A 15,683-nucleotide genomic window follows, 5' to 3' on the forward strand; every position below is an offset into this window, starting at 1 on the left:
AGTGCACAGCAGAGAGAGATCGGTGAACCTGCAAGGTAAGTTGGTGTGAGGAGTGATGTGCTGGAGTAGGCTTGAGATGGCACAATGATGGGGTTAGGGTGATACGCACATCATTATGTAGGTGAATGTGCCATTGCTCTCACCTTTCCCACCCTGCTTAGGTCATTAAACCGCTTTCTGCAATGAACCCAGGAGCATGGCACCACGTTCCTGCTGCTGATCTCCTGGGCAACCCCCAACCACGCCTTCTTTGTGTCACCTGCAGGCTTCTTCCTCCTATCAGTAAGGAAGAGTATCTCTCTCTGGGCCTTTCCAACCCCCAACAACACATCCAGGGAGCTGTTGTTGAAGCTGAGCGCAGCCTTTGGCGGTCTCGACTCCATTCCAACAGGTCTGTGGCTCTCCATCCCAATTCCAAACTCCTTCAACTTGGATGTCTGGAGTGTCCCTTTAAATACTGGAGTTGAAATTGCATCATGCATGTCGTCATCATGCCCGCTGATGTTAAGTGGACACAAAACCCGGAGGTAAAATGATAATGAGGTAGCTCTGTTAAAAAGCCACTGACAGACGCGCTTCTGGATTTCCCACGCGCTATCGCGCCCACTCCCCACCCCGCTGTCAGCGCGTCTGCGTGTTAGAATCCAACCCAATGTGTATAGAATAACTGCTGCAGTCTGTTACAAGGCAGCAACAACAACAACAACTTGTATTTATATAGCGCCTTTAACATAGTAAAAAGTCCCAAGGCGCTGCACAGGAGTATTTTAAAACAAACAATTTGACACCGAGCCACATAAGGATAAATTAGGGCAGGTGACCAAAAGCTTGATCAAAGAGGTAGGTTTTAAGGAGCATCTTAAAAGAGGAAAGAGAGGTAGAGAGGCAGAGAGGTTTAGGCAGAGAATTCCAGAGCTTAGGGCCTAGGCAACAGAAGGCACAGCCACCAAAGGTTGTGCGAACAACACATCTCTTGCGTACAGTACAAATCTCAAGAACAAAACTCAAGTTTTAGCTCAAACACAGGTTGTGTTTCATCCTTCAAACTCACTCCAGTTTGAGTTATTTGATTAATATATGAAAGTCAATGGGAGATGTGCTCAGTCTACTTTGCAAGTTTCTTTTCCTGCTGTTGCTGGTGGATCCTACAGGGGGGAGGGGGGACAATGATACAAACAGCAGGATTCCATGATATTTACCAATCCTAAACTCATCAAACTCATTAGTAGAATTTAAAAATGACTTGGAGGGTGGTGGGGCGGGGGGGGGAAGGGAGGGCAGTTACAAACTGATCTGCATAATTCTTTGTGAATGTAACCAGTCATGCTAATTATATTAATTCAGCAGGGTAAAAGGTAATCTTCTGCTCTAATTTTATGTCTTACAATTTAGTCTGTGATCATATCAGAATTTTAAATCTTTTTATTTTTTGCAGGCAACAAACTGCACAAATGCAGGGTCATGCTGGTTGAACAAGGTCGCACGGATGCAGGCACAGCCGTTAAAGAGAGAAAGACTTATATTTATATAGCGCCTTTCACGACCATCAGATGTCTCAAAGTGCTTTATAGCCAATTAAGTACTTTTGGAGTGTAGTCACTGTTGTAATGTGAGAAACGCGGCAGCCAATTTGCGCACAGCAAGCTCCCACAAACAGCAATGTGCTAATGACCAGATAATCTATTTTTGTTATGTTGGTTGAGGGATAAATATTGGCCAGGACACCAGGGATAACTCCCCTGCTATTCTTCGAAATAGTGCCATGGGATCTTTTACGTCCACCTGAGAGAGCTTGGTTTAACATCTCATCCGAAAGAGGGCATCTCCGACAGTGCAGCACTCCTTCAGTACTGCACTGGAGAGTCTGCCTAGCTTTACGTGCTCAAAGGTTGTGTGCTACCCACTGAGCCACAGCTGACACTTTTAACACCTGATTTGTTATATGCAGGTGGCCATTCAAGAGAGGCGATAATCTTTTATAACATTTTCGTTATCAATTGGACTAAGAAGCACCAAAAGCAAATGCCATATGTTTGCTGATTGCTTCCATCTACTTATTTGGTAATTGCTAGCAATCAAGCATAGTTTTGATTGAATGCATTTCTAACACAGTTTGAAAGTTCCAAAGGTTTATCTTGCTTAATTACATAGATCGCATTAGCTAGCAGTGTAGTTTAACATTCTACTAGGAGATGTGAAATTTCAACATTATAGATCATTTTGGTTATATTTTCCCTGTTTAATATTTGCACCAACTTTATTTTAGTGAGGAAGCTATACCCATGTATATTCAGTGGAAGATATATTATTTAGGTTTTCATGTTTTAAGCCCCAAGTATGAAATGATCATGTGATTTCTTTCAAAGGCTTTTGCCGGCACAGGCTCAATGGGCTGAATGGTCTCCTTCTGTGTTGTATCAATCTATGAATGCAGGTACAGGCTCTGGTTTTAAACCAATGGGTACACCTGAACCTATACTGCTCTAAAAAGACCGAATTTTATATCATATATTTCTTGTATTGTAGACCTTGTTCACATCAATTGTCCTGCATTACCAATGAACTGTTCTCCCATGTAATGACTTTAAAATGATAATAACTGAAAAAAATTAGGCCTTCAGTAAAACATGGTCAGAAAAGAACATCAAAACATAAGAAAAGTCAGGATTGAGGAAAGGTCATTTGGTCCATATATTTTTCTTGGTAGATTATTCCATATGCTTAACACTCTAAGTAATTTTTATCATCTATTTTAATGTTCTTTTCACTAATTCTAGCCCTACTTTCTTGGTTTACCTTATCTACACCATTAAAGATTTACTTCATATACTCCAGTGAGCTCTCCCCTTAACTGTCATCTTTCTAGACTTTAAAATGCAAATTAGTCTAATCTCTCCTCATAGCTCAGCCCCTTTACACGTTTTTGCACCCTTTCTAATGCAAGTAGTTTTTTGGGGGGAGATGAGGGGTCAGGCTGGTGACCAAAACTGAACACAGAATTGTAAATGTCTCTGGTGTTTAGTTTACAGAGATACACTATATATAGCCACTTCTGGACTTGTAAGTACCACCCTTGCCCATATTGTCCTAAAACCATCCTAAGGCTGCACGCACCTCTATATTCTAACCTCAATAGTTAACTCTGTCCCCAATTTCCCCCTCTTCTTTGTGAGGAAGTATCTGGCCTCTGCTCATTGCCTTTCTATAGTGACACAGCTGAGATTACAAACTCAATTCTATGGTAACAAAACTTTCATTAGCCACTAATGAAGGTTTGAATCCCACACTGTCGAATTCCCAATCTCAGCTATGTCAGTATGGATAGGCAATGTGCAGAAGCCAGGTACTTCCTCACAAGGAAGAGGAAAAGTTAGGGATAGAGTTCATCTTTCTTCCCAGCATTCTCTTTGCAGCCCGTTCAAAGTAGTGGTGACAGAAGCCTGAAAGTCCTTTTTGCCTCTAATATCTTGGGCTACTTCCCTTTCACCTCTAATACCCGAGTCCTATCTGGACCAAAGGGATGAAAGTTTCCTTTCTACTGGCTGTAAAGAGTCTTACAAGAAATGAGATTGAAGTAGTCTCAACCTACTTTCTTGTGGGATCAGGTTCACCACACAAAACTGCCCACAACTCAATACAGAAATACTGCTGTGGGAAAATCAGAACATTCAAACTGATGCAGTTAGGGTTTCTCTTGTGTGGTTGGGGTTAAAGCACATTGTTAATGCAAAGTAGAAGGAGCTTCACTTTGCAATTAGCCACATTTCTTCCATCATGCCTATGCTTGACTTTGAGAGTTACAGCGAGTATAATAAGTGGAAATGTTTTCAATTCTCCAGCATCAGCAACCCTTACCTTGATGAGCCCAAACATTTTCACCTTAAACATAAATTTAAAATTATTTTCACTGGTTCAAAAATAGTCGCAAATAGAGTTCAGTTCTTACTTTGGCAGAATGATTTGTTAAATTATTTCTTTGCTTGGATTCGAATTTCTATGAACTCCTGATAAACAGATGCAATTTCAAAATGTTTATATCATAACCATTAAATAATTTACTCAACAATCAATCTAAACAGAAGCATTTAAAAATAGCAGGTATTTTACACAAAAGTAATTGGACCGCAAAACATGCCGTGACTTAAACTGAAACTTGGGTCAATTTATTGTATTTAGTATTCAGAGCACTGAATAAAATGGACAATTGAGTGGATCCCTTTTTATCTAAACATATTTACATTGGGCCGTATTTTCCGATTGGAGGCTTCCCGCGTGTGGAGGCCTCCGATCTGGAAAAAATCTACGCACTTACCTGAGGGCCCCCAAGGTGCATATAGTTCCGATGCTGGGCCTCTCCAACTCCAAGTGCGCAGGGCCCACGTATCCTGGGGCGCATGCGATTCGCAAGCGTCCCTGGGATCACGTGGGCCATGGGGAGCCAATCAAAGAAGGAAATCTCCCTTCATATATTTGACAGATCTATCTATCAAGTGTATGAATGGCGATCACCCCAAAAACACTTTAAAACATTAAATTGTGGCAGAACCACTGAATGACTCTGGCTAACTGTATATAATTCTCTTTAACGAGGTTCTAACACCAGCCTAAACCTGTACCATTGTGTTAGGCATTACTGTGTTTTGTATATAGAGTTTGCATGTACGGGGCGTGGCCCCTTTAAGAACGCGGGCAAACATGATGACGTCACGTCGCAAACCACGGGACTGCCCAGTGAGTCCTCGTGGCATCTCCGTTGAGTAAAGACCTGTTTAATCGTTCTCTGGTGTCGATCTCAGTTATTCGTAGGAATTTGTCAATTCCTACAAAATAATTTTTTCTTAAATCACATTTTTAAAATTAGTTGAAATTACAATAAATTAAATATTTTAAACAAAAAGTTAATTTTTTGAAAAAATAATTCAAGTTTTTTACGGGGCTAAAAATAAACTTCTCTTTTTTAAAAGTATTTTTAAATGATAAATGAGTGAAATAAATGTTTTTCTACTTTTTTCAACTCTTATCCTGGTAAAAGCAGGCCTTACGCCTGCTTTTACCAGGCATAAGAATTCTAAGGGTTTTCTGCGGGCGGAGGGTCTCCAGAAAGCGGAACTCTCCCCCCGCAGAGGCCCTTCTCCAGGGCAGCCGGAGGATCTGTCAAGACCATTCTTCATAGATCGGAAATGCCGGTTTTCAGCGCATGTGCTGTGCATGCCTGAAACTGGCATTTCCGATGTCCCTACGGGTGTGTACACAACGCGCACTCACCCGTAGGGATCGGAATATCCAGGCCATTATGAATTTCATATAAAGGAAGTGAATGGGTTTGTATCTTAGACTTCGATATATGCTTATTCAGAGTAAACTGCAATCGTTCACAGGATATGTCGCCTGGGAGCTGCAGAAATATTTTCATATATTGGTCAAAATCTTTTAGCTGTAGGAGGGGCATGACTTTCCTGTTGCTTCTCAGCCCCATAACTAGAGCTCCTCCTTTGTGGTAACTGTAATAGATGGAATTCCTCTGCCTGGATTACAGTTTATTCCAGAAGCGAGTTAACAACATTTGCAGATCTGTACTGTTATACACTATAAAACCACTGCATATAAAACCTACACTTATCCTTACAACAAACAATTTTGTGATCAGGTGGAATTTGAGGGTGTACACTTTGTAATATGGGGGAGCATACCGTATCAAATTTTACAATACAAGGCATTCCTGTATTTACCTAGACTCTTTACACATAGAAAGCTGGCATAGGGGGCCAGCCCTTAAAGGAGAGACATGGTTCAGCTACATTGAAGCTTCAAAGTCAAGGCTGGAACTAGCAATATGAGCAAAACTGTCCATTTCAGCAAAGAAGCACTGAGGGTCCAACTTCAGGCTTTCTTTTGAGGCAGAGTATCATCATCCTCCACCAAAACCAGCTGGCAGAGCATGAAAACACAGCCTCCAAGGGCCAGTTATCAGGAGGCAGATGTGGAAAAGGTTTTCAGCCAACCACTTTCTTTTGTACACCTTCAAGCAGGAGTTTATGCAAGAGCACGAGGTGTTACGTTCAAAGCTTGGTGTCCCACATGAGTAGCGTGCAGCAGTTGTCCAAGACTATACTGCAGAGCACATCAGACGTCGATGCAGGAGGATTTTCTCGCATGCAGTTTCCTGGGGCAAGTGGCATCCACAGGGGAATCCCAAAGTAGTGAGTGAGCAAGACAGAACTACTTTCTTTCACAGTCACTGCCGCTGAGACCTTGGACACCCACTTACGGAAGTCTGTCTGCCACATTGGAAAGATTAGATCATCTAGAAACAGTGGGCTTCAACCACACTGGAGCAACCCTATGGACTGTTCTCATGTTGCCCACAGGACCTCCACCTGCATTGCCTAGCACCAGTGACATGGTTGAAGAAAGGTTCGATGAGGTGGCTTCACCTCTGCACATCTTCCCGCTGCAGCCCAGCCCCACCAAGGAGCGAGCAAGTCAAAGAGTCATAAGTGGCTGAGAGAGGGAAGTTGGTGAATAATGCAGTATTGCCACATGTGGATCCAGCTGTTGCAGGGATATCTGGGGCCCCTGCATCCAGGGGATCACAGCCATGACCATCAGAGCATGCTTGCAGCACCCACCTCCCCCTTCCACCACAGTTGGGGAGCACTTTAAGTACGTGCAGTAATGTCAGAAGTAGAATAATGCAGATCAGTATTATACAGCACAGAAAAACTATGCAAAAATACCCAGCTATTTAACGTAGCCAAACTAGAACACAATGGGGGCTAAATTCGGTTGATTTGCACCTCCCTGGGAGTAGTGCCGCTAACGGCTCCCGTGAAATTCAGCGGGAGGTTAGCGGCAGTGCTAACCATTAGCGCCGCATGGCGCTGCGCCGCCGGCGATGATGTCATCGCTGTGCACAGCGCCTCGGCTGTAATATTGTGTGGCGCCCCCTGGCTTAGCGCCGGACGCTATGTCCGCCGGGGTCAGGGGGGCCTACCTGCGGCCGGGGTGGCGCTAGTTTAAGTGGAGGTGTCGGGCAGCCATTTTTGTTGCTGGCCACTTGCCAGCACCTGTCCCCATTGCTGTCCCCGGGCCACCCCCCCCCCCCGTGAAGCCCCTCCGCGGGGTGCCAGCTGCTCTCCGTGAGCCCGGCATTCCTCTCGAGTGCTGGGCTCGTTTACCGGCACTCCCGATCCCTGGTAGCCCAGCTGGGCACCGGGACACACTGCGCCAGGCCCCACCCCTTTAATAAGGGGAGGAAAGCCTGCAGTACCGCAGCGCGACGTGCCGCAGTGCCCCGGAAGGGAGGAGGGCGCTACCTGGGAAAATCGGCAGCGGGGGCGTTAACTTTTTCACGCCCCGGCAAAGGTAGCACCCCAATTTTTACCCCAATAGCTTAAAGAAGGTCTACTAAGCAGGCCTCGCTTGCTACAACCCCAAATGCACCTAGTTTTTATGAGCAACTCTAGTGCTGTGGACAGAGCCTTGCTCAAACTTGTGAAGTTTGGCATGGGATCATAAATTGTTCATTTACTATGTAAAATAGACCCACGTTGGCTGGTAAAGCAACCTCCTTGGAATAGCCCAAATTGTACCGCATATAATTGGGTGTGGAAAGTATAGGGCATGCAAGGTCCAGCACCTGATTTTACAACCTTCATCCCAGAGTGGAAGATCCCAGTGACAGCATGGGGCCACATAAAATTTATCCTAATAACTTCAGTGCGATTGGAGATCTGCTCTACTCAACACTTTTAAACAGTAGCTGGTACTAGGGCAGAGATCAGATAGTGAAGGTGCATCGTGTAACAGGTCATATGACTCAGATTCTAATGCACTTCAAAGTAAGAGGATTTGAAGGGATTATATTGCAGTTATTTCATGGAACAAAATGAACTAGAACTTTCCACAATAAACTAACTGTTACAGCGAACAGTTTAATAGTTTTAGCAAGTAATTACACACTCGTGGTAGATTTTAATCCTTCAGTTTCTGGAAATTAAATCCGTTTTTACGACTGAAACAATGACAATTGTTCTTTGCATGCACAGTTTGGTAAAACAACATCCTTCCCCATAATCCTACAAAACAAATAAAACCTTCATTTGAAGTCACCTTGAATTGATTTGGAGGAACAAATGTAAATAAAATGGTGATATAAGATTAGCCATTTAATCTCGGATAATAAAGTGATACTTTATGTTAAATGCATTAACTTGTCATTGTAAATTTTATGATACTATCCATATAGAAGGGTAATTATAGATTCTGTGCTCCCAGCAAGGAAAATTGTATGCCAAGTAACACATATTGGAAATTCAAATCTGGCAATGATTTTCCAACCATTTAAAATGAGCACATGCCTGAATTTCTGATCTGCGTTCCCAGCAGGTGAGGCTCTCCACCGAGGGTGCCAAGTCACAAAATGACCCCAAGCATATTGACACGTGCAAGACTATCTGCATCATTGCTTCTGATCATATTGTGTTTTACTTACTGTAGCATCTTTCTGGCTGTGTAAAAGACCCAATTACATTCAGAACATAATACAATAGCAAAATACTGCAGATGCTGGAAATCTGAAATAACAACAGAAAATGCTGGGCACTCAGCAGGCCGGGCAGCATCCGTTCTCTCTCCATGGATGCTGCCTGGTCTGCTGAGTGCTTCCAGCATTTTCTGTTGTTATTTTACATTCAGAACATAGCCTAGCTTTTGTTATAATTCCAGGAGAAACATAAAGAATTGTAAGAAAATAATCAAAACTGGCATATTTTATAAAACAATGCATATGATTTATTAAATACTAGCAGGGGAGCCCGGCGTTGCCAGGGCAGTTTTGGGCCGCGCGGTCTCCGTGCGCCTGTCTGTCCCCCCTCTCTGTCCCTCTCCTCGTCTCCCTGTGCTGTCCTCTCCCTTCCTCCCCTCCCCCTCCCTCGCGGCTGAGGCCCGGTGCCGTTGTGATAGCGGCCGTGCGGGGCCTAGCAGTTGAGGCGCAGCCGGGCTGTCGGGCCGAGATGGACCCGAGCTGAGCTCCCCCGCGGATCACGCAGCCGACGGCTGGCCGCTGCCGCTCCCCCGACCGCTGTGTGTGTCGGGCCGAGCAGTTGCGAGGCACGGCCCGAGTGAGCCCAACTTACCTGCCGCTCCGGCAGGGCAGGAGCGGGATCGGGAGCCGGAATGTGGGGGTTTGTTTTGGTGCTGCTGTCCCTGTGGGGATGGAAAAAATGGCGGCGAAGTTTAGGGAGACTGGAGGATTAGGACCTGCCCGTGATGCACTGATTGGTCAACCATCAGGTGAGTGAACTGTAGGATTGGTCAAGCAGCACGTCAGTCAACACTAATGACAGGTAGGATTTTTGAACCTTTTTTGTATATTGTCCTAACAATTTTTGTGAGACAAAAAAGTAAATACACCTACGAGAGTCCCCTAATGATAAGCTTTCTTTTGATATAACATATGTGTAGGTACGCTCTATAACTTCTGATTGTATAGCCAGACAGAGAGACATACTGTTTTATATATATTGATACTCACCAAGAGGGAGTCCAGGACTCATTTGTCCAATGTAAAAGTAGATGAAAAATGCCACAGCAATATTAATTAAGGCATAAATCCAGTGAATCACAAACATGATTACAATAGATACTATTGCCTATGAAAAAAAGAATGAAATTAATCAGTTAAGAAAATGTAATGTTTTAACCTGAATTTGCTTAATTCTTTACTCAGAGCAATCTTGGTACATCTTGTACAATTTTTCATAGACGGGTTTCTAGAGACATCACTAGTATTTCTGTGGACATTCAAATTATTAGTGGATACTAAACATGTGATTACAATTATTGTTTCAATTAAACCTTCACACAAATAGTTGAACCAATTAAGCAATGCTTTTTTGTTGGGAATAGCTATAAAAGAATTAAGGATATGGAAATCTGTATTCAAATAAAAATGAGACTGATCATTTTTACATTCAATGCAGTGCATTTTCTGTGAACATATATAGATACAGAGTTCACAAATAAAATCATTTTTAAAAGGCTAAATCCCCCAAAAAACAGTCCTCCTGGCATTGTTGGGTATGTGCCGTTTTATATTTATCCAGTTAGTTTAGATTTTGTGTTGCAACACTTCTAAATGTTGAAAAAAGACAATGTACATGACAAGATCATCAATATTCAATCAACACCCAGCACTGAAATTGGATATGCAAGCAACTTAATATTATTTCTTTAAAAGGATTATACCAACAGAATTTGTTCAGCAAACATACAAAATAAAAATTCCTGATGGATTTTGTACATAACATAATTTCTCTAGAATTTTCCCACTGATGTGCTGTAAAATGCTCCATGACCACGGAGAATCAGTCCGACATGCAGATTTCTGCACAGCTTCTACCAATTTTTTTTATGATTGGATAACAAAAACTATGGCCAGAATTTTCTCAAGTTAGGCGGTTTGGGAGTGGGGGGCCTCCGAGGCGGGCGCAAAACCCAGGAGGCCGGCCCTGCCAGCTTTAATGGAAGGGCCTCATTTGAACGCAAGGCCTCGGTTGAGGCTGGCTGGCTCCAGGCGGGTAGGCCTCAGAAGCGACGGGCCGGTCTGGGGGAGGGAGCGCGGGAGGGGGGTCAGCAATCGGTCGGGGATCGGGGTGGGGTGGGGCGGAGGGAAGAGAATCAACCGGGGTTGGGGATCGGGGGGGTAGAGAATCAGCCAGGGTCGGGGATAAGGGGGTCGGCTGGGGATTGCAGGGGGGAGGGGAGGTTGTCGGCCAGGGAACAGCAGGGGGGGAAGAGAGGATCAGGGCCAGCCACTGGAGGATTGTGGCCGGCCTCGTCATCACCTTTTGGGGGATAGGCCTAAGAGGGTGGGGGGGGGGGGGGGGTGATCGGCAGCCTCATGGGGGTTCTCCAATCGCTGGGGGGTGGGTATGGTCAGGACCCTGGATCCAGGAGGTAGGTATAAAGCCACTTACCTCCTGGAGGCAGCAGTTTCCGCCTCTGTTTAACTGCCGGGTTTCACGAATTGTGTGAAACCCAACCATAAGTAGTTAAACACAAAATGGACGGGGAAAAAGAGGCTTTAAATTGACGTCCCTCCCCATGGGAGCAGGTTAGTCGCCCACCCACCCCATCCCGCCTCCGGAAAAAACAGAAGTGGGCAGTTTGGAGGGGGGATCAGGTCGGGAATCCCACTTTTAACACTTTAACTGCCCCCATGATCCAAACCCACTAGTCTTTTCAGGGGAAAATTCTGGCCTATGTTTCTCCAAAGCAAGTGTGTCACATCCCTTAATATCCATTCTTGGTCCTTGGAAATGGAACATTCCACCACCACGAGACGCTTTGTCTGGTCAGAAATTCAAATTCTAATGGCACCGCTCAGTGAACTCACAAAAGGCTTCTATATGTGAATCTGCAGTAATAGAGCAACAAGGAAATAGTAGGGCCTTTGAAAGGTACTGATGGGGTTATGGTATTGGGTAACTGAGAAATGGCACATATCCTGAACAATTTTGTGTTGATGCAAGAAGTCAGGCGATTCTCTCCTGGAAGTGAGGATTGTTTTTCCAGGAAATGATGAGGAAATTTTAAGGATAATTGTAATTATTGATATGAAAGTGATGGAAACATTGAAGGCCTGGATAACCTGCACAAAAGGATACTGAAGGAAATGGCTGGTGAAATTGGTCATGTTCTGACAGGGATCTTTAGCGAATCATTAATATTAGGACTTCTATCAAAGAGCTGGAGAAAGGGGAGCTTAATACCTATCTTTAAAAAAGGACAAAAAGACTAGTGAGCCTGAAATCTTTCATAGGTAAAATGCTAGAGGCTATCCTGAAGAAGTGCATCATGAAATACCCGGGGAAGTAGGAAGCCATTAGTACAAGTGAGAATGGTTTTATGGGGGAAGATCATGCTTGGCAAACCTGTTAGAATTGTTTGAGGAGCTATCAGAGTTTGTGAATAAAGGAAACTTGGTGGATGTTGTTTATTTAGACTTCTGCAAAACTTTTGAAACCAGACCACATGGGAGGTTGATCCATAAGATAGAAAGCACAGAATACATGGCTGTTATTGAAGTGGTTTGGTAACTGGCTACAAAGGAGACAGAGGATGGACAAACATGAAGCTGTGTCAGAGTGGCAAGAAATGTCTATTAAAATGAATGGTTGAAAATTGTGGGCAGCGCGCACCCGAATTTCCAATATGTACCCCCAGTGGGAGAGACTCCTCACCAGCAGTGCAGACTTGTAAAAGTTCCCACATAAGGTAAACCTCCCCTTGTTTTACCCAACAAGGCACCTTCATCATGCAGTTTTACCAGGACACTAGAACAGCATCCTTCAGCAAACCATCATGGTATTTCTATTTGCTATATTAGTCATCTTTATGATCTATAGAAGAGTAACAATTACTGCAGAATTATTTGTAATTTTATGTCCATGACTCACCCTGAGGCATGACTACTGAAAGGCATAGTTAGTATCTTTACAGTCCTCAAACACAGGAAGCTTCCATGATCTGGGCTGGATTCAAACTGAGGTCCCTAAGGTGCTAGCTAAACCATTGAACCACCCAATCCCCAAAGGCAATACTACATATTTTTCAAAATTGGTTCATAAAAAGATTTTGAAAGTTTTGACTGTGTAAACAATCTTGTAGAAGTAAAATAAAGACTAAAGTTAACCATTAATCTACCTAACAAATTTAATTTTTAAAGCACCAGCTTGTTCAAAATTCATAGAAAAGGATGGGCATTAAAATAGCCGACTTTGGAATGTGTAAAAAGAGAACATTCAACAAGAAGGTAGCCTAAATGCTCTTGAGATTTTGCTAGATCATAAATCCACTTATTATAAACAGGCAAAAGTGCCTTCCATAAAAGTGAAGTTTTCATATAAACTGTGTTAAAAGTGTTATATAAATGCTGTTGTACGGCACAATAGAATAGTTTCTATCAATTACTTACACCAATGAATGAGAGCCAGCGATTGCAGAGTTTGGAATAAAATGACCTTGGCATTGTGTAAATTTCTGTTTCCTGAGTCTTTTGCCTTTCAATGGAACCTGCAGATGGGGAGTAACAATATAAAGATAATATTTTATAAGGTCATAATCACTGACGTGCAGCATCTGTAGTTAGTCTCTAACAATAATTAAATTCAACTGCATGTATAAACTTCAGTACAATAAAGCATTGTATTTTCATTTACCAACTGTAAACATAATTTACCTTCATCAATTACAGGAAGATTATAATTTTCATTTTCAATGGGAAACAGGTGTCAAGATTGTCAAACAGTTAATAAAAATCAGTAAACTTCATTTTTATTGTCATATAAACATGATTTCCAAAACACAACTGCAGTGAGGTCTTTTTCTACCATTTGTGCTGACCAGTACAGGTCAGTTGTACAGTTCTGTTTGCACTAGGGTCCTTTATGTTCTGCATCTCTTTATCTAATGATTCTGTCATTAATGACAGTTGGAACTATAAAGCAGCAGTTTCCCCCTTGCTCTGCACAGTCCGGTGTACTCGTAGTGTCAGGTCATTCTCCACAGATTCTCTACGCCTAATCAGCGCCAAGTTGAAAAACACTGAACAAGTCGCTGAGCTGCGAGGAGTGTGTTATAGGCTTTGAGTGACTGAGTGTTTGTGCCAAAGTGCATTCTGAATGGCATCTGTTACCTCTTGATGTTATGCTACTAATCTTCCCACTTCTGTGATTCAGTGCCCAAATCACAAATGGCAAGTGGCAATGAAACATTATGGGAGCTTGAAATTTTCAGATACTTTCCGAACTGGAGTGGATTTGGTGATGGGTACATCATGAAATGAAATGAAATGTGAACCCTGATACAAAACTTCATGGATCACTAAGTTCACCTTCTATTCTACTAATCATCATCAACCACAACTTACATTTATTAAAGCACCTTTAATACATTAATCGTCTGAAGGCATTTTACAGGAAACAGAGCTGGGGGAGAAAGTTTAGATGGGGTGATTGAAGGCTTGGGTAAAAAGAGGATTTTTAAGAAGGTTTTTAAAAGAAGTAGAGAGGGAGAGGGGTTTAGGGCACGAGTTCCAGGACCGAGGTGGCTGAAAGGGAGGGTAAGATGCACAGGAATCCAGAGTCTGAAAAATAATGGATATGGCAAGGAAAGTAAGTTTGAGGGAGGTTGCAGAGGTAGATGAAGATATAGGATTACATTACATAGGATATACAGCACAGAAACAGGCCATTCGGCCCAACCAGTCCATGCCGGCGTTTATGCTCCACTCGAGCCTCCTCCCGTCTTTCCTCATCTAAATCTATCAGCATAACCCTCTATTCCCTTCTTCTTCATATGTTTGTCCAGCTTCCTCTTAAATGCATCCATACTATTCGCTTCAACCACTCCCTGTGGTAGCGAGTTCCACATTCTCACCACACTTTGGGTAAAGAAGTTTCTTCTGAATTCCCTATTTGATTTCTTGGTGAGTATCTTATATTGATGGCCTCTAGTTTTGCTCTTTCCCACAAGTGGAAACATTCTCTCGGTATCCGCTCTATCAAAACCTTTTGTAATTTTAAAGACCTCTATTCGGTCACCCCTTAGTCTTTTTTCAAGAGAAAAGAGAAAAGACAGGATTTTAAATGTATTATACAGGGGGACAGGGAGTCAATGTAGTCCACAGGGACAGGAATGATAGACAGATGGGTCTTAGTATGGGACTGGATAAGACAGCTGCATTTTACACATATTGGAGTTTATGGAAGTGGATGAAGCATTGGAATAATAAAGTCTGGAGGTGACAAAGATAATGGATAAGGATTTCACGGCAGAGCAACTAAAGTGGGGGGAGGTGAGGAGAAAGGTACTGTCGCAGAGGTTACAGTGATCATTACATTACAAGTGACTACACTTCAAAAAAGTACTTTATTGGCTGTAAAGCGCTTTGGGACGTCTGGTGGTTGGGAAAGGCGCCATATAAATGAAAGTTTGTCTGGTTTTTTTTTATCACTTGGGATACTGTCTGAATTGATCACTAGGACTGGATTCCATTGCACTGTCAATATTGAGAACTCCAACCAAGTATTAAAATATAACTACTGGAGGATAATAGCTTATGTATCAATGCACAGATAATCAATTTGATTAATCAGTCACCTGCTGCATATTCAGTGCACTGAGTTGCTCAATCTAGGAATGGGAAAGAGAAGGGGAGCTTTTACTAAAGTGATTATGTATTGTATTTATTAGTAACCACTGGAAGTCTCTAAGAGGATTTAGTTTGGTTTGCTAGATGGAAAGGAAGAATCATTAATCTCCCTTTGCAATGGTATTAATTGAACCAAACTGACAACCATTCACCACGAGTATTAAAACATAAATTCAAAATCTAATTTAAAAAAATTAGTGGGTATCCCAGTGGTGGTGGGACACAGATTTGTACCCACAATTCTCCAGTTGGACTTCTAATGTCAATTGGTTAGTCAGAGGGAGGTGCCAAGCAAAGGGTTCCACCTAGGAAGGGAGAGGGAAGTATCAGAAATGTCAACCCATGCACTGTTTGGTATCTGGCACAAGAGCAGCTTTAACATAGGCCCAGGAGCAAGTTGCCTGCCCACCTTTTATTTTAGGAATGGTGCATGGAGTGGGGTAGAAACTTAAGAAAGTGGAGCAAA

General features: G+C 42.9%; 1 protein-coding gene across 1 annotated transcript in view; it reads right to left on the minus strand.

Annotated features, from left to right (window-relative positions):
• The window catches only part of slc12a8 (solute carrier family 12 member 8), a 232,458-nt gene that overhangs the window by 12,692 nt on the left and 204,083 nt on the right, over positions 1–15,683 (minus strand). The window contains exons 11-12 of the mRNA XM_085986505.1: positions 12,980–13,077; positions 9,536–9,653 (exon numbers count right to left, since the gene is read on the minus strand). Coding sequence (XP_085842631.1) covers positions 9,536–9,653; positions 12,980–13,077 — 216 coding nt within the window. The remainder of the gene's footprint in view (positions 1–9,535; positions 9,654–12,979; positions 13,078–15,683) is intronic.

The sequence above is a fragment of the Somniosus microcephalus genome, chromosome 4 (assembly GCF_052327205.1).
Source record: "Somniosus microcephalus isolate GS21.2 chromosome 4, FLI_Smic_1.0, whole genome shotgun sequence".
NCBI classification, from domain to species: domain Eukaryota; kingdom Metazoa; phylum Chordata; class Chondrichthyes; order Squaliformes; family Somniosidae; genus Somniosus; species Somniosus microcephalus.